This window comes from Caretta caretta, chromosome 14 (assembly GCF_965140235.1).
Source record: "Caretta caretta isolate rCarCar2 chromosome 14, rCarCar1.hap1, whole genome shotgun sequence".
NCBI lineage: Eukaryota > Metazoa > Chordata > Testudines > Cheloniidae > Caretta > Caretta caretta.
This window is the reverse complement of record NC_134219.1, coordinates 29,997,264-30,020,834: the sequence shown is the minus strand read 5'-3', so window position 1 is coordinate 30,020,834 and position 23,571 is coordinate 29,997,264. Positions and strand designations below refer to the sequence as shown.

At 51.1% G+C, this 23,571-nt stretch overlaps 1 protein-coding gene across 1 annotated transcript in view; it reads left to right on the top strand.

The window, feature by feature from the left end:
• The window catches only part of LOC125621506 (uncharacterized), a 58,160-nt gene extending 39,787 nt beyond the window's left edge, over positions 1-18,373 (top strand). The window contains exon 7 of the mRNA XM_048818355.2: positions 14,894-18,373. Within this exon, the coding sequence (XP_048674312.2) occupies positions 14,894-15,912 (1,019 nt within the window). The 3' untranslated portion in view covers positions 15,913-18,373. The remainder of the gene's footprint in view (positions 1-14,893) is intronic.
• Positions 18,374-23,571: the final 5,198 nt, after the last annotated feature.

The window sequence follows — 23,571 nt, the reverse complement described above, 5'->3', positions numbered from 1 at the left end:
GATTGTATGAATGCTATTTTTCATATCCCTCTGCCTTTAAAACTGGGCTGCCTTACTACCTTGAGAGTAACTGTGCAAGGCTCACTAGGACAGGAAAGCTGCGTTAATACATCTTACTTTTAAAACTCTCTGTAAACAGCTTGTTCCTACATCCTACTGCCATGATTTTAAAGTCCAATTCCTTGGGATAGCTCATATTGTCAGTTCACGTGGGTCAGAGACTGTCTTTTTGTTCTGTGTCTGTAGAGCACCTAGCAAGATGGGGTCCTGGGCCATTGCTGGGGCTCAATTATGAAGAGTAATAATGGGAACAGTTCAGGGCTAGAACCACTGGGAAGCTCTGAATTCTGGCCAGGAACAGTTGTTAGCAAAGTGAAACAAAGTCCAAAGTCAACGAGCTCCTTCCCCAGTCTCCTCGGTACAGGAGGAGACTATTGCCCATTCAGTGAAACTGCGAGGAAATTCAGCTCCGGGAGGAAAGAGGGACATGTTTCTCTGGCATCCTGAGGCATCCGGGGGTTCGACTGTTAGATGGATTTGTGGGCAGAATGCACAATAAATTCTGTGTATCGTGTTGATGTCACCACCACATGTCAAACTAGCAACTCCTACACCCTGAGCTGTTCTTTCCTACCCTGATCTCTATTTAGAAATATCAGCGTGTATACAAGTGGGTATTGTTATTATGTGATCATGTTATTCTTTTATATTTGTCTTAATGCCCATCCTTCCGTTCCCTGCCTTCTTACTGTGACTATCTTCATGTCCTAGGTATGGCTCAATAGGTCCTAATCCTGTGCTGTTAAAAAGTCAATGGGACTGTTAAAATCAAGCCCATAGATTGTAAACTCTTTGGGGCAGGAAGCATATATAGTTTTTAATCTCTAAAGCACCATGCTGTGTTATGGTGCTATATAAATGTTTATTATTAATGATAGTAGTTAATAATTGTGAAGTCTGGCTGCAGCCACTGTAGTTAGGATTGTAATCCTTTATTAAGTTTCCATTATAACCACTGCAACACAAGTAGCTTTTGACATTTTCAAAGCTTTGCATCTCCCTGGGTTTTTTTGGTTTGGGTTTGTTTGTTTTTTAAGTTTTAGCTGGATCCGTTCAACTACTTTGGAGTTATGCAAGAGTGAAAAAAAAATACATTTTCCCCACTGTTTCAAAAACAATTGTTGTGGCTTTTTGTTAATGTGGGACAACTAAAAGGAGAGAGACAGAGAGAGAACCAACGAACATCTGAAACAGAAAGAAAAGGAGTACTTGTAGCACCTTAGAGACTAACCAATTTATTTGAGCATGAGCTTTCGTGAGCTACAGCTCACTTCATCAGATGCATACCGTGGAAACTGCAGCAGACTTTATATATACACAGAGAATATGAAACAATACCTCCTCCCACCCCACTGTCCTGCTGGTAATAGCTTATCTAAAGTGATCATCAGGTGGGAAACTGTGAGTGTGGGCGGGAAGAAGGTCACCGCGTGGAGGGACACCGGAGCACAAGTGTCAGCTATCCATGCTTCCTTAGTGGACCCCAATTTAATCAACCCGGAGATCCAAGTGACGATTCAACCCTTCAAGTCCAACTCTTTCAATTTGCCTACAGCCAAGTTGCCTGTCCAGTACACGGGCTGGTCAGGAACGTGGACTTTTGCAGTCTATGATGATTATCCCATCCCCATGCTGTTGGGGGAAGACTTGGCCAATCATGTGAAGCAGGCCAAGAGGGTGGGAATGGTCACCCGCAGCCAGGCTAAACAAGCCGTGAGGCCTAGCTCTGTTCCGGAAACTTCTATCAGGACCCAGTCAGAGGTGATGGACCCGGACCCCAGGCCAATGTCTGCAACAGCAGTAGTGGATCCAGTCCCAGAGACCCAGATGGAACCAGTCCCAGAACCGGAACCAGCCAAACAACCAACACCAGACCCCGTGCCAGCACTGAATCCAGTACTTGCAACCTCAACACCAGAGGGCCCCACTGAACCTGAACTGGCAGCAGCCGATAACCCTACACAAGAGGCTCAGCCGGAGCCTGAATCCCAACATAGTGCACCAGCGGAGAGCGGTTCACAGTCAACAGAAACAGCTCCATCCCCTATATCGCTTCCAGAGGGACCAAGCCTAGGTCCACAATCCAATGAGGAACTGATGTCCCCAGCATCAAGGGAACAGTTCCAGACCGAACAGGAAGCAGATGAAAGCCTCCAGAGAGCTTGGACGGCGGCACGGAGCAACCCACCGCCTCTCAGCTCTTCTAATCGATCCAGGTTTGTTGTAGAAAGAGGACTTTTATACAAGGAAACTCTTTCTGGTGGACACCAGGAAGACTGGCATCCTCAGAGACAGTTGGTAGTTCCAACTAAATACCGGGCCAAGCTCTTGAGCTTAGCCCATGATCACCCTAGTGGCCATGCTGAGGTGAACAGGACCAAAGACCGTTTGGGGGGATCATTCCACTGGGAGGGAATGGGCAAGGATGTTTCTACCTATGTCCAGTCTTGTGAGGTGTGCCAAAGAGTGGGAAAACCCCAAGACCAGGTCAAAGCCCCTCTCCAGCCACTCCCCATCATTGAAGTTCCATTTCAGCGAGTAGCTGTAGATATTCTGGGTCCTTTTCCGAAAAAGACACCCAGAGGAAAGCAGTACATACTGACTTTCATGGATTTTGCCACCCGGAAGCTATTACCAGCAGGACAGTGGGGTGGGAGGAGGTATTGTTTCATATTCTCTGTGTATATATAAAGTCTGCTGCAGTTTCCACGGTATGCATCTGATGAAGTGAGCTGTAGCTCACGAAAGCTCATGCTCAAATAAATTGGTTAGTCTCTAAGGTGCTACAAGTACTCCTTTTCTTTTTGCGAATACAGACTAACACGGCTGTTACTCTGAAATCTGAAACAGAGTTGGCCAAGAAAAGGAAAACTAGTTTTGTCAAAAATGACTAAATGTCTATGTTGTTTTCATTTTAAAGGACTTGAAATTGATTTTTTTTTCTTTTAGTGAATTTCTTTGCAATTTTAATACTTTTTTTAGCAAAAATTTATTGAAATGTTTTGTTTACCGAAAACTGCGTTTTCATGTAAAAAAAAAAGCCTTAACATTATGTTTTCAGTAGTATTTTCAATAAAAATATCAAAGTGTTTCATTTTTTGCATAGAAAATGAAAAACGTTGATGTTGAAAATTTTTCTTGAAAAATTTCAGTTGAGAAAAAAGGCAATTTTTGTATGAAAAAAAATCCATTTGAAAAAAAATGGTGAAATGTGGCTAGTTTCCCCACACTTTTCTTATTTTGCAGAACATTGCATTAAAACCAAGTATACAATGAACCTGGCCCCATCAATTCTCTGGAACTAGCTACAGTCCTATGCACCAGGTCAGTGCATTGGCATGAGTAAGTTGGATGCATCATCATCATGTTCCTATTACGCCTCTGGCGTATAGGGCAGTGATGACGCACCTCCACTTCTGTCTCTTTCTGGCAAGCCTTTCAGTGGCTCCCCAGCTGTACCCCAGGTTTTTCAGCTCGGCTTCCACAGCTCTTCACCATGTTGTTTTTGGGCGGCCTCATTTTCACTTGCCTTCAGGTGTCCATCTTATTGCTACTCTGGTGATGGAATCAGTTTCCATCCGAAGCATGTGACCGATCCATGTCCAATGCCTCCTGGCAATGATGGTACTCAGATCCTCTTGGCTGCACTGTGTCAATAGATCTTGGTTTGAGATTCTTCTGGGCCAAAAGATATGGAGGATTTTTCTGAGGCAGATTGTACATTTTGTAAACAGAGCCATCTTGGTCACCACCAGGGATTGAACCGTGGGCCTCCAGAGCTAAAAATATGACCATACACAGCGTGAGCTATGAGCCTAACACCACCCTGTCGTAGACCCATTGCCTGTGGGCTCGGGCACAGCAGAAGATATGTAACAGAATGAACGCAGGTTACACTGCTCAGTTGAGTTCATGGGGACATGCAAAGGACTTCTTTTTAAACGGCTCCTGATGCTGCTGAATGCTGTGTGGCCAATGGATAGGCAGAGGCCCTGAGGTGATTAGCTCCTTCCTACTTCTGACGGGCTGTAATAAAACCTTACAAGCTGTTTAGCTGAGCCTCAAAGTTCCGCTCTGAAGCATCACCCCTGATTTTCAGCCAAGCAAGCAGAGCGCTACAGTCACTTGAGTGCAAGATGCCAGGTTAGAACTCAGGCTTCACCTCAGTGCTTGCTGAACCAGCCAGTTCACCTCTCTACCTGGTGCCGCAGCATCTCCATCTGTAACACAGGTAATGCTGTTGCCAGACCAACCTGATTTCTTTGAGAAGATAACTGATTTTTTAGACAAAGAAAATGCAGTAGATCTAATCTATCTGGATGTCAGTAAGGCATTTGATACAGTTTCACATGGGAAATTACTAGTTAAATTGGAGAAGATGGGGATTAATGGGGATTAATTAATGGGGATTAATATGAGAACTGAAAGGTGGATAAGAAATTAGTTGAAGGGGAGTGTAACCGGAGACTCACTAGCGGCACCTCCTGCTGGTCGTCTCAGGGAATTAGCATTCCAGCCTCCGGTGCGCCCTCTTCAGGCCAGCATCTTGCCTTGCTGCTGGCTCCCATGTCCCTCCCAGGACCCCAGTGCCCCTTTCACTGGGTGCTGCCCCCTGGCAATACCCCACAGTTCTGGGTCTCCTGCTCCCAGGGGAACCCCCCACCCACTGTCCCTACCTTGCCTTAGTCATAGGCTCCTGCCAGTCACCAGCTAGCCCCCATGCCCTGGGGCAGACTGCAGTATGAGCCACTCATCACAGGCAAGGTTGGGTTTGGACCTGCTGCCTCTGTCTAACCTTGGGCTGTCCCCTGCAACCCCTGTACCTGCTGGGCCTAATGCTAGGCCGCAGCCTGGGGCTTTCCTGGCTGGAGCTCCTCAGGCCCTTCGCCAGCCCTGCTCCAATCTAGGTACTCTGCTTAGGTCCCTGTAGCCAGGTCCCTCCCTCTCAGAAGCTAGAGAGAGTGTCTCTTCTGCTCCTGGCTTCCCTGGCTTTCTTCATAAGGCCCACTGGGTATGTTTGGGGCGTGGCCCCGAGCTGCGGCTGCTCTGCCAATCAGCCCAGCTCTTCCCCTGCCCCAGCCCTCTCCCAGGGCTATCTTAAACCCTTCTGGGCCCAAGCGGGTGTCCACCCCCCACCTCAAAACCCCCATGCCTGGGGGAAGGGGGGCCTCTCAGCCTGGTCACCCCGCCAGGCTCGCACACCTTCTCTGTGGAGGGAAAAGCCCAGGGTAGAGATCGTCAAACCGTGGAAGTCAATGAATGGCTACGCAGGTGATGTTGGAGAGAAGGCTTTGGATTCTTTGACCATGGGATGGTGTTCCAAGAAGGAGGAGTGCTGAGCAGAGACGGGCTCCACCTAACAAAGAGAGGGAAGAGCATCTTCGCGAGCAGGCTGGCTAACCTAGTGAGGAGGGCTTTAAACTAGGTTCACCGGGGAAAGGAGACCAAAGCCCTGAGGTAGGTGGGGAAGCGGGATACCGGGAGGAAGCAAGAGCAGTAGCGTGTGAGAGGGGAGGGCTCCTGCCTCATACTGAGAATGAGGGGCAATCAGCGGGTTATCTCAAGTGCCTATATACACATGCACAAAGCCTGGGAAACAAGCAGGGAGAACTGGAGGTCCTGGCAAAGTCAGGGAATTATGATGGGATTGGAATAACAGAGAGTTGGTGAGATAACTTGCATGATTGGAGTACTGTCACGGATGGGTATAAACTGTTCAGGAAGGACAGGGAAGCCAGAAAAGGTGGGGGAGTTGCACTGTATGTAAGGGAGGAGTATGACTGCTCAGAGCTCAAGTATGAAATTACAGAAAAACCTGAGAGTCTCTGGATTAAGTTTAGAAGCGTGAGCAACAAGGGTGATGTCGTGGTGGGAGTCTGCTATAGACCACCGGACCAGGGGGATGAGGTGGACGAGGCTTTCTTCCGGCAACTCGCAGAAGCTACTAGATCGCACACCCTAGTTCTCATGGGAGACTTCAATCACCCTGATATCTGCTGGGAGAGCAATACAGCGGTGCACAGACAATCCAGGAAGTTTTTGGAAACTGTAGGGGACAATTTCCTGGTGCAAGTGCTGGAGGAACCAACTAGGGGCAGAGCTCTTCTTGACCTGCTGCTCACAAACCGGGAAGAATTATTAGGGGAAGCAAAAGTGGATGGGAACCTGGGAGGCAGTGACCATGAGATGGTCGAGTTCAGGATCCTGACACAAGGAAGAAAGGAAAGCAGCAGAATACGGACCCTGGACTTCAGAAAAGCAGACTTTGACTCCCTCCGGGAACTGATGGGCAGGATCCCCTGGGAGAATAACATGAGGGGGAAAGGAGTCCAGGAGAGCTGGCTGTATTTTAAAGAATCCTTATTGTGGTTACAGGGACAAACCATCCCGATGTGTAGAAAGAATAGTAAATATGGCAGGCGACCAGCTTGGCTTAACAGTGAAATCCTTGCTGATCTTAAACACAAAAAAGAGGCTCACAAGAAGTGGAAGATTGGACAAATGACCAGGGATGAGTATAAACATATTGCTTGGGCATGTAGGAGTGAAATCAGGAAGGCTAAATCACACCTGGAGTTGCAGCTAGCGAGAGATGTTAAGAGTAACAAGCAGGGTTTCTTCAGGTATGTTGGCAACAAGAAGAAAGCCAAGGAAAGTGCGGGCCCCTTACTGAATGAAGGAGGCAACCTAGTGACAGAGGATGTGGAAAAAGCTAATGTATTCAATGCTTTTTTTGCCTCTGTCTTCACGAACAAGGTCAGCTCCCAGACGACTGCATTGGGCAGCACAACATGGGGAGGAGGTGGCCAGCCTTGTGTGAAGGAAGACGTGGTTTGGGACTATTTAGAAAAGCTGGACGTGCACAAGTCCATGGGGCCGGATGCGTTGCATCCGAGAGTGCTGAAGGAATTGGCGGATGTGATTGCAGAGCCATTGGCCATTATCTTTGAAAACTCATGGCAATCAGGGGAAGTCCCGGAAGACTGGAAAAAGGCTAATGTAGTGCCAATCTTTAAAAAAGGGAAGAAGGAGGATCCTGGGAACTACAGGCCAGTCAGCCTCACCTCAGTCCCCGGAAAAATCCTGGAGCACGTCCTCAAGGAATCAATTCTGAAGCACTTAGAGGAGAGGAAAGTGATCAGGAACAGTCAGCATGGATTCACCAAGGGAAAGTGGTAGTGATCAATGGCTCCATGTCTAGTTGGCAGCTGGTATCTAGCGGAGTGCCCCAAGGGTCAGTCCTGGGGCCAGTTTTGTTCAATGTCTTCATTAATGATCTGGAGGATGGTGTGGATTGCACCCTCAGCAAGTTTGCGGATGACACTAAACTGGGAGGAGTGGTAGATATGCTGGAGGGTAGGGATAGGATACAGAGGGACCTAGACAAATTGGAGGATTGGGCCAAAAGAAATCTGATGAGGTTCAACAAGGACAAGTGCAGAGTCCTGCACTTAAGACGGAAGAATCCAATGCACCGCTACAGACTAGGGAATCATAGAATCATAGAATATAAGGGTTGGAAGGGACCCCAGAAGGTCATCTAGTCCAACCCCCTGCTCGAAGCAGGACCAAATCCCAGTTAAATCATCCCAGCCAGGGCTTTGTCAAGCCTGACCTTAGTCAAGCCTGACCTCTAAGGAAGGAGATTCTACCACCTCCCTAGGTAACGCATTCCAGTGTTTCACCACCCTCTTAGTGAAAAAGTTTTTCCTAATATCCAATCTAAACCTCCCCCACTGCAACTTGAGACCATTACTCCTCGTTCTGTCATCTGCTACCATTGAGAACAGTCTAGAGCCATCCTCTTTGGAACCCCCTTTCAGGTAGTTGAAAGCAGCTATCAAATCCCCCTCATTCTTCTCTTCTGCAGGCTAAACAATCCCAGCTCCCTCAGCCTCTCCTCATAAGTCATGTGTTCCAGACCCCCAATCATTTTTGTTGCCCTTCGCTGGACTCTCTCCAGTTTATCCACATCCTTCTTGAAAGTGATCGAATGGCTAGGCAGCAGTTCTGCAGAGAAGGACCTAGGGGTGACAGTGGACGAGAAGCTGGATATGAGTCAACAGTGTGCTCTTGTTTCCAAGAAGGCCAATGGCATTTTGGGGTGTATAAGTAGGGGCATTGCCAGCAGATCAAGGGACGTGATCGTTCCCCTCTATTCGACATTGGTGAGGCCTCATCTGGAGTACTGTGTCCAGTTTTGGGCCTCACACTACAAGGAGGATGTGGAAAAATTGGAGAGAGTCCAGCGAAGGGCAACAAAAATGATTAGGGGTCTGGAATACATGACTTTATGAGGAGAGGCTGAGGGAACTGAGATTGTTTAGTCTACGGAAGAGAAGAATGCGGGGGGGATTTGATAGTTGCTTTCAACTACCTGAAATGGGGTTCCAAAGAGGATGGCTCTAGACTGTTCTCAGTAGTAGCAGATGACAGAACAAGGAGTAATGGTCTCAAGTTGCAGTGGGGGAGATTTAGGATGGATATTAGGAAAAACTTTTTCACTAGGAGGGTGGTGAAACGCTGGAATGCGCTACCTAGGGAGGTGGTGGAATCCCCTTCCTTAGACGTTTTTAAGGTCAGGCTTGACAAAGCCCTGACTGGGATGATTTAGTTGGGGATTGGTCCTGCTCTGTGCAGGGGATTGGACTAGATGACCTCCAGAGGTCCCTTCCAACTCTGATATTCTATGATTCTCTCTGAGGCCTCCCAGGCCCAAGCCATCTCCCGGACCTGGGTCTCCGCCCTCTGGCGGGCCCGTTCCGCAGCCCCAAGTCGTGCCCTTAGGTCCGGGTCCCCCAGAGCCTCTTCTCTATCTGTCTGGGTCTCCACTATTCCCTGTCCTACCCCAACCTGGGTCCCAGCCTCCTGCTGGGCCCAGTCCGTTTGGGTTTCCCTGTCACAGACCTCCCCGGTGACGGTCTGGGTCCCACCTGGTCGCAGGATCCCCGCCGTCCTGGTTGCAGTCGGGGGGGGGGGGGGGGGGAAGGGATAGCTCAGTGGTTTGAGCATTGTCCTGCTAAACCTAGGGTTGTGAGTTCAATCCTTGAAGGGCCATTTAGGGATCAGGGGCAATAATTGGGGATTGGTCCTGCTTTGAGCAGGGGGTTGGACTAGATGACCTCCTGAGGTCCCTTCCAACCCTGATATTCTATGATTCTATGATTCAGTCTTCGCCACCTCCCCTGGGTGGCCCACTGGCTGGTTAGCCACTCTCTCAGCCACCTCCAGCTGCGTTTGCCCTAGTGGGCAGTCTTTCCGTAGGTGTCCCTGCTCCCGGCAACACAAACAGGTTCCCCGCCTCTGTGTTGCCCGGGCCTCCTGCTTCTTCCTGTTGTCCCTCACTGGACCAGCCCTTCCTGGGTTCCCCTGGATCGTGTTCCTTTGGCCAGGGCACTCTCATCAAAGGTGTCCCCACTGCCCACAGTAACATCATGCCCGGAGCTGCCTGGGTTCCTTTACCCAGCGGACGGCTTGAGGGAACTGCCGCATTCCTGTCCCAGGTTGAGGCATCCAGCCCCATAGGGACAGTCCTGTCCTATGTGCCCGTGCCTGGCACAGGCGTAACAAGTCCTTGTTTCTGCACCAGGCCCTAGCGCCGGGCTCCTCCCTCTGGCCTCGGCGGTTCCTCCTGAACACGTGCCGGAGGAGCTTCCGCAAGGCCCACTGTTCACCCTCCAGCTGGGCCATCTGTCCTTGGAGGGCCCACTGCACCTCCCATAATCAATCCTGGGTCTCCCGGTCCTCCTTCAGGCTGTCAGCCCCCTTCCACTGGGCTGCTGACACCGGGCCCCACCCAGGGACAACACCCGGGGACTCCCCGTAGAAGACCTGGGATACATTGTCCCTGCTTCCTACCTTCAAGTTCTCCTTTCTGATTCGCAAAAAGAAAAGGAGTACTTGTGGCATCTTAAAGACTAACAGATTTATTTGAGCATAAGCTTTCGTGAGCTACAGCTCACTTCATCGGATGCATTCTGATTCGGGCAATCGTCCCACAGTCCGTGCCCTTGCCCTTTGTATCAGGGGTGGACCGCTCATGCCTGCATTCTCCACCACTTTGTAACCCGGTGTAGACTCACCAGCGGGGCCTCCTGCTGGTCGTCTCACAAGCTCAGGGTCTAACTGATCACTATATTTGGAGTCATGAAGGAATTTTCCCCTGAGTCAGATTGGCAAAGACCCTGGGTTTTTTTTGCCTTCCTCTGAAGCATGGGTGACATGCAAGTTTAAACTAATGTAAATGGTGAATTCTCTGTAACACAAGTCACTTTACACAGGGGAGTAGGCCAGTTTATCCCATGGGGCTTCTCACAAGAGTCAAGATATGTATGTGCTTAAAGAGGGTGCAGGATTGGAGCCCTAGGGTTTGTCTAAAATATTGGAACATCAGCTGAGCAGCTTCTGGTGGTAGATGTTAACCAGCCACCACCCAGGCTGTCAGGCGCAGGGATGCTGAATCTGGCCCAATTCCATAAAACTATGTTGGTTGGCAGGATCTTGGGTGCATTGGGCTAAAGGGGACCCACCACCCCCCAACCCCCAGATCTGAGCTCCCCCCCACCACCACCACCACTGCCCTTGTGCATAGCCGAGAGCTACAAGAGAAGCATGGAGAGTCCCTGGAACATGGCCACAGCAGTGAGGTGAGGCCATGAGGCCCTGGCATGGTGCTGCAGGCAGAGTCCATCCCCAGTGCAGCCAGCGCCCAGAAAGTCAGCTCTGGTCCACCCTGCTGGTGCCTGCAAGGGAGGGAGGGCGGGCGAGGACTGAGCAGTGCGAGGGAAGAGAAGAGAAAGGGGGCTGTGGTGGAGGGAGACAGACACAGACACAGGCAGAGCCAGCTGCAGCCAACGGATCTCTGCAGTCCCAGCCCCTCTCCCATCACCCTCCAACCCCCCACCATAGACCCCAAATAACCCCCCACCCACAGCCCTTAACCCCCCTGTCATAGTCCCCCAAGTAACCCCCTCCCCTAGCCACCAACCCTCCACTATAGACCCCCAAATAACCCCTTCCCACAGCCTCTAACCCCACCCACCACACATGCCAAATAACCCCCTCCAACAGCCTCTAACCCTTGCCATAGACCCCCAAATAACCCCCTCCCACAGCCTCTAGCCCCCTGCCATAAACTCCAAATAACCCCCTGCCATAGACCCCAAGTAACCCCCTCCTACAGCCCCTAACCCCCCACCATAGATCCCAAATAATCCCTTCCCCTAGCTCTTAGCCCCCTGCCACAGACCCCCAAATACCCTCCGACCCTCCTGCCATAGACCTCCTTCAGTGTCATCTTAGGACACCCTTGGTGTGTTGACATCTCATGAACAGCTGCCACCCTAAGGAAGCCCAGCTCAGTGTGTGTAGAAACAATCAAAGCCCCTTGGTGGGACCAGGTAGCATCAGTCAGCCCCCTTTGACATGGCGGGGACAGAGGCAGGAGTCTGCTCTAAACCATTGTCAGGGTCCAGGACTCCTTCACTAACAGGCATTGCAAATGTGCCAGGCATAGAGCAGTGGAGAATAGCAAATCATTTGTGAACCACTTCAAGGGGGTGTTGAGAGAGGTCTGCCCAGGAGACCCAGGAAGATCTTGGCGTCACCTAGAGGAGAAAGTGTCATTGCCAGATTCACAGCCCCATCAGGGGAGGAGGGAGAAAGAGCATCAGGGATCAGCTGCTCTGCAGGATTTCCCAGATGGCCCTGGCCCTCCAGTTCTGGTGGCTGTGCCTGGGTGACCAGGGGAGAGGCTCTCAGCACAGGTGGTGGTGGCCTGCATGGGTGAGATTGCTTTTCCATGGGCCAAGAAAGGCCAGCTGTAAGGGTGAGGAACCAATAGCCTCTGGGTAGGGAATTATGGAGTGTGCTCTTTAAATGACTAAAGTCTCTTATGCTTTGGTGGATGGTTCCCCATTAGGATTTGATGCTGGAGAGGATGTGTAAGAATAAACCTCCTCAAATGTTGGTGCTACCTCCTCTGGTGCCTTAGGTGCCCTCAGGAAGGGGTTACTAGCTGTGTAACAGGGCAGGGGGAACCAGATGGTACCAGGTAGGAAGATTTAGTATGTGGTAAGGTGGTCTCTGGAGCTGGGAAATAATAGGTGAGCATCACTGAAGGATTCAGTAATATCGGTTCCAGAGTCACAGAGTGCTCCCTGGTGCTATGTAGGCAATGGGTCTCAATGGGGTCAGTGCTGTAACAACTGGTGCCACTAGCATCTGTCCCAACAACATAGGCACCAAGTGTGTCAGTACCGAGAGTATCAATGCCGAGGTGTTGGTGCCAGACAAGGGCTGGTCAGTGGCCAGGTGGGTACCAAGGGAACCCAGTGCACAATGAATGCCGAAGTGTTGGTACTGGACAAGACTGCTCAGTGGCTGGGTCAGTACTGAGGGCACCGGTGCACCGTCAGTGCTGAGGTGTCAGTAGAGCACTGAGGATCCAGAGATGAGTCAGAGACATTTGTCTCGTAGGCACTGCAGGAGGTGACCTTGAAGCAATGCGCCTGCCTAGCTGGGTCAGTAGCAGTTGAGGCCTGGATCAAGGAGGCCTGTGCAGCCTTCTCAGCTATCAACAACAGGGGCCACTCAGTAGAGAAGAGGCTTGGGCTCTCGGGGAGGCATCCTGGCTCAATGGGACGCTGGCTGAGTGGGGTTTCTCAGAGAGGTGGCCCCCTGACACCCTTGATGTTTGGGTCTGAAGCCAGCTCCGTGGAGTGCGCCGATATGAATGACATCAGATGGGCACCTCGCACCTTCTGGGTCCACGTAGAAAAGGAGCAGCGGATGGAGAAGTGGTCTGGATATTCCCTTCCCCTGGATAAAAACATCACCTGGAGTGCCCATCGTGAAGTGGCACCGGGCAGAGGGCAAGATTTACAGCCTGAGGACTTAGCCGGAAGATTTCAGCACTGAGAAGCCCCCAGTATGCACCAAAAAACCTTAAAATATCATGCAGGGGGAGGAGGGGCAACTGTTTGTGTTCTCTTGCCAATGGCATAAAAAAAAACCTAATTAGACTAACAAAGTCCCTAATTAAGCTAACTATAAACGATCTGAAGGACAAAGTGTGGTGGGGAAACAGATGGATCCTGCTCAAGTTCTGTCCCATTGCTGAGAGGGTCAGAAAGAACTGAGGGGCAGGTGGGCTCGCTCTGCCCTGAACTGGGGCCCCTGGGAACAGCACAGCTCCTGCAGACACCGCTGGCCAAAAGAAACTGCTCTCACCTGCATGAGAACTGAGTGCGGGATCCAGAAGAACAAAAGCCTAGAGAACAACAGGCAGCGTCAGGATATGGTGCCTTTATCCTGGTGTGATCGCGGACATCTGCACCAGGCCCACACTGGGAGCTATTGCAGGAGAAAAGCCCACCCTCTGCTGACAGTTCAAACACCAGGACGCACCCTCAGCCTTACATTTGTGAGTGTGAGCCCCCAGAAGGGTGTGTTTTCCTTCCTTCGTTAGGCGCAGGGTAGGAGCTCCGGCACCACTGGCACTAGGCCTTTCCTGAGCATCTGTGCAGCTCAGTTCACACCTGGGGCAGCCAGGAAGAGTCTTTCCCATGCTACCAGAGCCTCTGGGCTATACAGGCAGCCAGATGACCGGGATGGACCCTCCTGCCCCAGCACCGTGCACCCCTGTTTGGGTGGCTGCAGAACCGAGTCCCCGCGCCGACACGCCTCCCTGTACTGGCTGGGGGTGTCCGTGTGTTTCTGGTCCACAGCCCATGTAAAGCGGGACAGACGGATCCGGCTCCGACGCCGGACTTGCGGCGTTGCGGGCGGGGGCGATTTCCTCAGCGCTGGCCGCCAGGTGGCTCTGCCGCTTGCTCGGGCGGGCGGGCGCTCGCTCCGCGCTCTTGGTCCCTCTGCTCAGCGGGCTGGGGCGGAGCTTCCTGGGTCAGCTGCTGCGCGGCCTCCATAGCTGTGACCCGAAACCCTGCCCTGAGCCGCTGCTGCTCCCCAGCCGGGAGAGCCCTTCCCTAGCGCCCCTCTGGGCCCAGCCGGGGGGACTTTCTCCGGGGGCCGACACCAGCCCCTAAGCCGGAGCCTGCAGGTGAGGGGAGAGACCCGGGGAAGGGGCTGGGGCCGGGCAGGAAAGTGACTCTGCACCAACGGCCCCGCCTCGCCCCAGCTCTGCTCCCGGGGACGGGGGTCTGCGAGTCCCGGAGCTGCTGCCCCCCCCCCCCCTCCGGGCTCTGCCCCACTGAGCGCCTGGAGGAGCCGAGCCAGCGCCGGGAGAGCGACCGCCCCGGGCCGGGCCAGGGACCGAGTCTCCCAGCCCGAGGGGAGGGAGCAGGGGGGAGACGGGGCAGAGACTGGCAGGCGCAGCAGGAGCAATCAGTGAGGAGGGAGGTTCACGACTCCCAGCCCCATTCCCTGCAGCACCCCGAGCAGATTGACTTTCCTGGGACAGGGGGAGGCGCAGGGAGAGGAAAAGCCAGTTCCTGCCTCCGCCTGGTCCCCGCGCTGCTGGGGGGATGCGCTGCCCTGGGGACAGTGGCAGGGGGACCCCCCCTCCCAAGCAGCTCCTTTGATTCTTTTCCAGTGTCTGTTTCAGGGACTGTGACTGTGGAGCCAGGTTAAAAATGTGTCAGTGGTTTGAGTCTGGGTGAGATGGGCCAGATCTGCACTGGAATGAATTCTAACATGAATTATCAACAGATACTTGCATTGTGGTGCAGCTTTTGCCCTTCCCTCTCTGAGGTCCTTTTCTTCCTCTCCCCGCCCCCCCCCCCCCACACACACACACACAAGGAATGACTTTGTCTCTGTCTCAGCAGGTGAATGCAAGCAGGAAACATCTTCATTCACATGTGCTGGTAAAAAGCAACTCATGACAAGATGCCACCAAAGCGATCCAAAGGAAATGGTTCACAGGGACTGAACCAGAAAAAGTCCCTCAAGAATCAGAGGAAGTCGGACAAGCTACAGAAGAGCTCTCTTGTGCAGAGAGAGGGTAAATCAGCTGTCCGCGGGAGAGCTGTGAGGAAGAGCAAAGACACCATCGTCTGCCAGAGAGCATATGCAGGGGAAAGGCCCAACATCTGCATCGAGTGTGGGAAAAGCTTCACCCAGAGCTCAGACCTTATGAACCATCAGAGAACCCACACGGGGGAGAAACCCTATAAATGCATCGACTGCGGGAAGAGCTTCAGCGTCAGCTCAAACCTGAGTCGACACCAGAGAACCCACACGGGGGTGAAGCCCTATCCCTGCACTGATTGCGGGAAAAGCTTCACAGACAAGTCCACCCTGACCCAGCATCAACACATCCATACAGGTGAGAAACCTTATAAATGCATCGACTGTGGGAAGAGCTTCAGCCGCAGCTCCCACCACAAGAGGCATCTGAGGAGCCCTCCAGGGAAGAGGCAGGACAAATGCATACACTGGGAAAGTGCCACTATTGGGAAGGTGAAAGAAACTAAAGTGTCTAAGAAGAAAACCCCGACCATTGAGATCCCCAACACGTGTGCCGAGTGCTGGCAAAGCTTCAGCCAGAACTCGGACCTGGTCAAACACATGAGGATCCACACAGGAGAAAAACCCTACAAGTGTCCCGACTGCGGAAAAAGATTCAATGTCAGCTCAAACCTGATCAGACACCAGAGGATCCACACGGGAGAGAAGCCCTACACGTGCTCTGACTGCGGGAAAAGCTTCACTGACAAATCCACTCTGACCCAGCACCACCGGATCCACACAGGAGAGAAACCCTACATATGCACTTACTGCGGGAAAAGCTTCAGCCGCAGCTCCCACCACAAGAGACATGAGCGAACCCACACCGGGGAGAATCCTGTGTCCTTTCTGCCCTTGTGGCCCTACCCCACCCAGACATACTGAAATGATTCCATTGGTTCTGGGCAGTGGGAGCTGAGGGCCCAGGAACCAAGTGGGAGATTTTCCCAAGCCCCAGCATGATTCAGTAGCACAATCCCCCATCAGGTTCCAGTAAGATATAGGGTCCCCTGTGCTTGTGTCACTTCTGGGCTTGAGACCTAGGTACCTAAATCAGTTAGGTGTTGCAATGTTGCATAGAGTTACGTCTTGACAACTGTAAGAATTTGGGCCTCATATCCCACCCAGAGCAAAGGGAGATCTCTGAGGGGTTTTCATTAGAGAATTAAGGAGTAAGCTACCCCAATTCCATTAGTATTATTTGTATCGTGGTAGCATCTAGCAGCCCCAGTCACGGACAAGAAACCGCAGTGCTAGGCACAGTACAAACACAGAACAGAGCTCTGCTCCACAGACTCAACAGGATCTGGGTGTCTAACTCACTTAGACCCTGTGAACATCCAGAATTTCGTAGAGTTTAGGGCCGGAGAGGACAATTAGATCGTCTAGCCTGACCTCCTGTATATCACAGGCCATGAATCTCACTCAAATACCGCTATATTGAGCCTAATTACTTTAGTTAAACTAAAACCTTTCAGCGCTTAAGAGACTAAACTGTTGTGAGCCAGAGAAGAGAACAGGAGAGACCAAGGGGCCCCTGCCATGGCTGGGAATTGATTAGGTGAGAGATGCCGGTATGATCCCAACATCTCTGCACCAGGGGGAAAATTCTTACCCAACCCCAAATCTGGTGATCAGTCTGACCCTGGGCAAGTGAGCAAAACCTACCAGCCAGGCATATAGAAAAAAGATTCTCTGAACCACTTCAGAGCATTGGTTTACCTCACCTAGGTCTTGTTGCCAATCTCTGATGCTTCAGGGAAAGGTGAAAAAGGAACCCAGATACATCTGGCCAATGGTGCATTGGAAAAAAAATTCCTTCCTGTCCCTTGTAGGGGAGCATCTGAAGTACGAGATTTGGTTATTGTCATTACATAGTATAGCCAGTGTGCAGGGCTGGGGTGGGATAAAGAGCCTGTTCTTTGGGGCACCTCTTTCAGCAGGGAGCTACTACTTAGAAGAATTTATTTGGTTTTACATGATCATTGGCCTGTATGGATGAGTTGAGGTGGACAGTGGAGCCCTGTTCCCAGCTGGGCTGGAGTGTACAATGTGATTGGATACCCCGGAACTGGCACTCGCTGGTCTTTTTGCACAGTGTCAGCTGGGAAGGTAAGCACTCAGGAAGCCCAGAGGATCTGAACTTCCCTGAGCCCCAGGGAAGCCCTGTAGACTTCAGCCAGAGCTATGAAATCAGGGCTCAGTCTGGGTTTAGCCTGCACTTCCACTACCTGTGGTGAGAATATGAAGGGGCCCTTGAGCCTGGCTCGTCTCCCCAGCACTGATCCCCATCTCTTATGCAGTTGGTCAGATCGGACACGGATCCAGCAGATCCCCCTTGTGCTGATGCATTCAGAAAGGGGGGTTTCTCTCTCCTTTTCTGTGTAAATAGCCTCTCCCCCCTCAGTTAACTTTGCTGGTTCTCTGTGCTGGCACCTTCAACCAGTCTGTGACACATCACTCCGAACTCCAGTTTGTCATGCCGTCAGAGCTAAGCTGATAAGATGCTGGAGCCAGGGGCCTGGGGATTCCCCCGTTTTCCAGCTGGGAGCAAACTGCCTTGAGGCAGGTTATATTCCCCTCAGTCTACCCCACCCACCAGCCTTTGTTACCCTGCTCCCCATATCACACCCAGCCCATTAATTGATATCTCTGCCCCAGAACAGGGAGCTGGGCACTGCCGTGGTTCTGCTTCCCTGGCTCCAACACCCTGGGCCTCAGTCTCCAGAGTTTATTCGTCCCCATCCCGTGGAATTTGGGTCAGTTGAGGGGACTCACAGCTGCACCAGCTGAGTCCCGGAGCCCAGGGTGCATGTAGGAGGTTTCTCAGAGCTGGAGCGGCTGCTCCCAGGGAGGCTGGGTGCATGGACACTCCCAGTTGTGGCAGAGCCCCTCTCTGTTGCATGTGTAGTTGCAAAACATGTTAAATGCATTATGCTTTATAGAGAACAATTCTATTTAAAAAGCCTCAGGCGCCTTGGAAAATCCCAGCTTGAGATTTTGGACCATTGTGAGAACAATGAACAGTAATTGCCCAAGGACAAGGTGCTATGTAAAATATCCCCTGTTGTATTATTTCAGCACTAGCTTGTAGGGAGAGCTGAGAGCAACCAGGGCACAGGGGTAGCGTTACATGTTCAGAACCCTGACTTGTCTGCTCACCTGCTCAGCCCGAACGCTCCCTTCATCTGGACATTTTTTATTTTGCATAGATGCCACTGATGCTATTCTAGTGACTGCTGATGCTCTGATTTTTCCTGCTCTGCTGATGATCGGTTTGTATCTGTTGCAGGTGCTAACATTTTGCCTTTTTAAAGTATCATCATTAAATGGGAAACTGACTGTCTTTTATCTGCTGTTTCCTGCCCCCCTGACACCTCCACCCCCCGCAGTTGGTTTCTAAAGCCAAACCCCAGGCCCTGGAATGTTAATTTCCTTAGGACATACAGAGGGAGCAGTTGGGCCTTTCCATGTCTAGTGGTCCAGCCAGCTGAAGCTTCAGTCACACTTCACCTTCACATGGGAATTTTCTGTTAGTTTTTCCTTGTGTTGAGGCTGCAGGTTGAGAGGGGGACAGCTGACATGGGGTTCAGCTTGTCCAAAAGAAGGTTCATTGATTCATAGAACTTGTGGCCAGAAGGGACCATTAGTTTGTTTACTCTGTCCTGTCTAAACAGGCCATTAAATATCACCCATTACCCCGTATAGAACCCAGGAGCTTGTGTTTGGCTGAAGCATCCCTTCCAGAAAGGCACCAGTCTGGATGTGAAGACATCAAGAGATGGAGAATGGACCACTTTCATTAGGAATTTGTTCCAGAGGTAATCACCGTCTCTGTTAAAAATGTGTCTTATTTCTCATCTGAATGTGTCTGGCTTCAGCTTGCAGCCCGTGGTTCTTGTCCTGCCTTTCTTTGCTAGATTAAAGAGCCCTTTAGGATCCAGTATTTTCTCCCCATGAAGGTGCTTAAATACTGTAATCAAGTCACCTCTCAATCTTCTTGAGCTAAACAGATTGAGCTCTTTAAAACTGTCATATAAGGCATTTTCTCCAGCTGTCCAGTGATTTTTGTATCTCTTTTCTGCACCCTCTCCAATTTTTCAGCATTCCTTTTAAAATGTGGACATCAGAAGTAGACGTAGTATTCCAGTGTCGGTCTGAGAGGTAAAATTAACTCATGTCCGACTCGCTACTCCCCTGTTTATACACCCAAGGATCACATTGCACTGGGAGCTCATGTTAGTTACTTGTCCGCTATAACCCCAAACACTTTCCAGAGTCGCTGTTTTCCCAGATAGTCCCCTGTTCTGTAGGTCTGGGTTACATCCTTTGTTCTTAGCTTTATAACTGCACTGGGCTGCATTAAAACACATTGTGTTTCAATGGGTCCTGTTTATTAAGTGATCCAGATTACTCTGCATGACTGCCCTGTCCTCATTATTTACCACTCTGCCGGTCTCTATGGCAGCTGCATCTTGTATCAGCAGTGATTTTATATTTGCTACCAGATTATTGATGAAAATGTTGAATAGTTTGGGGCCTAGATTCCCCCCCCCCCCCCCCCGCTGAACCCCTAGAAAAAACCCCATTTGGTGGTCATTCCCCATTGACTACTTTTTGCGGTCTGGGGGGTACTGGTCAGGGAATGGGGTAGGGGGGCCTTTACCATCCAGGGGCCTCAATTTCAGGCCAGTTGCTTTGGTTGACTTAGGGGGACAGGAGACAGAAACATTGAGGCTTTAGAACACTAGTTCCAGTCAGTGCAAAAATCAACATGCAGGCAGCAGATACTTGGCTGCTCCAGAAAAACAGCTGTGCTACCATAGTGATAAGTGGGGCACAGAAACATACACAGACTAGATCAGATCCCTAGGACCTGCCCTAGAAGTGGGATTGGAACCCAGAGCAGGTATAGGATTTAAAATAAACCAGGAAATGAGAGACTCCTCTTCAAAAGAATGAAATTCCCCTAAGTAAACAGGAGGATGAGCTGCCAGAACAAGGGCTGCTGAACTGTACCTCTCAGCCTCTGAGAGATTGCTGCTTCTCTCCTCCTCCTTGGTTCTCACCTTAGTCAGTCAGCTGACAGTTCCCCTGGGGCTAGGGCCTGGTGCTTAACTGACACCTAGCCTGCTCCTTCACAGCTGGGGCAGAGCACAGCTGCACTCTGTCAATTCACAACTGGCACGTTATCCCCTTAAGGACCACAGGTGATGTGTATTAGAACAATCCTTAGGCTGCTCTAGCATATGCTGATGGGGAGCAGATGCAGTTTATGAAGCAAGGAGCCTGTCACTGTCCTCTGGCTCTCCAGTGTTGAGTTGGAGCTGGAGAAAATCTGGCTTGAAAAATGGAGTTGGGTCCTCGGAGTAGGATTGTCCAGTGGGTAGAGCACTCGATTGGCCCTTCAGAGGCTTCGGATCCATTTAATAAAGAAATAAACCACTAAAAACATAGTGCAGATCCTCACCTCGCAAAGTCAGTATGTTGTTTTTAATTTAGAGCATGGTAGCACACAGCGACCTGAAACAATATCAGAGCCCCAGATGCCATGTTGCACAACTCTCACAATTTTGTTGTGAGTCTTGTCATATTTGGTTATTTCTTAAATCCCCAGCTTCTGGAATCATGTTAATATGTGAGACTCTCAGCTTTCTTCTAAAAAAATGTCTGGCCCTGTGGGTGCAGCGAAAAGTTTAAAAACATGACTAAGTGTGCTAGAATGGTTCAAAACCAGAAGGCCAAGAAAAATAGTCCAAAATACTGCTGCTGCTTTTTTTTAAAGTAATATAATTTTAAACCATTATCCTGATCTTGGGACATCTGACTCATGACTTTTAATGCTTTACTTGAAGGAGGGGGTGGGGAAACTGAGGCACAGAGCCGTGCTGTGACTTGCCTGAGGTCACACACCAGGCCACTGGTAAAGTGTTAAGGAAAAGTTAGCATATGTGACTCCATTTTGGTTTGGGGCCCACCTTTGTCTAAAAGCAAGCACATAATGCACCAGGAGGAGTGTTCCTTAGATACTGCATTCCTGTGAAAACCCTCCCCCTTGTTTCCAGCCTGTATTGACTCCTGGTTTCTGTTCTTTGTCTGTTCCTAACTCCCTGCCTCCTGGCCTTGATGTGAGCCTCCCATCCTGATAAGAAAGGCTACTGGTGCATTGCTTTAGGACCATGTTGTGTAGTTGAAGTAATGGTTTAGCGCAGGGATAGGTGGTAGATAAGGGAAGGGTTTGTCTATTGGCTAAGGTTTCCGATGCACGAGGGCAACATGCTTTGCTAAAAGGTATATAATCTCTGTATAACCTGCATTCGGGGTCCCCTCCTGACTAGCAGGGGGGCACCACGCTCGAGCGTAATAAACTTAGTATCTTTGGGAACTCTGCAGTTGTGGACTTTGTCCGTGTGCCTCAGCCTAGACTCGAACTGTGCGTGACCTATCGGGTATAATTCGCAGCAGTTCCTGTGCGTGACCTATCGGGTATAATTCGTAACAAGAGCCAGGAAGAGAACCCAGCGCCCTAGTCCCATGCCCCAGCCACTAGATCCTTTTGCCTTATCGGAGCGTGTTGCTCTTCTGCCAGTGTACACCAGCTGAGGGAGGCTCTGGTTTCCTGCACTTAAGTACACTCAAAACTATAAACCAATATACAAGCTCTAGCCTTTTCCTGTTCTGCCTCCCTGTGTCCACACGCCCCAACACGTAAACTAGTTGCTGCAGCTCTAGCCTGTGATCTAGCCTAGTGATCTAACCAGATCACTCCCAGACACCGCGTAAGTGGGCCCTGCTTGGGCACCTTCCATTCTCTGAGCACCGTGCACATACTAGCTGAGTCAATTCATATAGCCCTCGGTTTGCAGGTGAAAGGCTCCATAGCAGCCACATGGTAGGGATCTCAATCCCCTTCAGCCCCTCCCTGGCTTAGCTGGTGCAGTCTGGCCACCATCTCCCAGGGCTGCAAATGCTGAATAGAACGATTCCCAGTGATTTCACCCGCCCACTAAATGCACCGTCACTCACTGCTGCTTTGCTGGATCCTCCCCCTGCCAGCATTGCTCCCTGCCCCCAGCCAGCCACTCCCAGGCCAGCCTTCCTGCGTGGTCTCAAGCTTGGCACAGGCCCTGGGGCATGGCAGAGTTTCTGTGGAGTGGGTCTGTTCTCAGCAGGGCATCACTCCCACGAGCCCAGGGTATCTGTGCTGCTGCCATGTTGCCATGGGGCTGCCTGCTACTCGCAGCGATGGAGCTGTTGGGTGGGAACGTTTCTTGGCTCTGTAGGGTGATGGCATGACAAATACCAGCTTTGTCCCAGTTCTCATACGCACTAATGGTCGCCTGTCTACTGGGTCAGGGTTAGGGATGAGAAGGAAGGAATAAACCAGAAAAGTTCCAGGGGGAGCTCAGTGGATATGGGGAGAGGGGAATTTAGGTCTGGTGCCAAATGACTCTGAGTCTAACAGGTAGTGGTTGGGAGATGGTTTCTGTTTCAGCAGGCTGGTCTTGGTAGGGCTCTGAACTGGGCTCCAGGAGAGCTGTGTTCAGTTCCTGGCTCTGACATCAGGTCTCCGTGTGCCCTGCGCAAGGCCCTTCATCTCTCTGGTCTCAATTCACCGGCTCTGAAAGGGGAAATGATTCTTCCTGTGGCTGCCTGGTGTACTTAGCCCATAAACTCTTCATGGCAGGGCCTGTCCATCCATATGTGTCCGTGCAGGGCCCAGCACAAGGGGTCCTCAAGAGACTGTCCTGCAGAGATCACAGTAGAGAAGCAGGTAGCAGCAGAAGGTGATGGTGTGCAACAGCTGGTGAAGCAGTGAGCAGCTGGCGGGGTGACCGGCAGAGCAGTGATGCCAGAGCAAGTGTTGGACAGTAGAGTGAGAAAGGTGCTTTCTCTCTCTCTTCCCTCACCCAGCTTCGGGTGGGAGGTGAACTCACTCAGATGCACCTCTGAACTCTGGGTCTTCACTGACCAAGGACAACCACAGTGAGAGGGATGTGGTGGAGGGAGCAGGGAAGGGCACATTAAAGGAGCTTTTGGTTGTTGAACTCAAGAACCTGAGGTTAAAGATACTGCCCCATGCACTCTACGGTGGGTGTTAGCTTTAGGGGCTGAACACAATCCAGAGAGAGGAGGCAAATGCTAGGGAGATGGATTATTCCATTGCTCCTCTGGAAGTGTCTCTATCTCCTGCTCTGAGTGGGCTCACATCTCCCCATGTCTCCTAATCTATGCTAGTGAGGCCCCTGTGCCCACTGAAGGGGAACAGGAATGGAGAGACAGAACAAGGACATCATCAATGGGGCTTGGGTTTTTTCTGGCTCAAACATTTTGTCAGCTGCAGTTCCCTCTCCACGTGCACTTTTGATCCTCAGCCCAGACCTTTTGCCTCACAGAGATGGGGTTGCAGCATGGAATGAGAGAGATGTTAATAACTGGGGCAAAAATGGGAATGATGGACCCCCTTTTCTAAGCTAATTGACCCAGGGGGAACCCCTGCATTCATGCTTCAAATACACAAGTAGTGCCTAGAACTGAATCCCT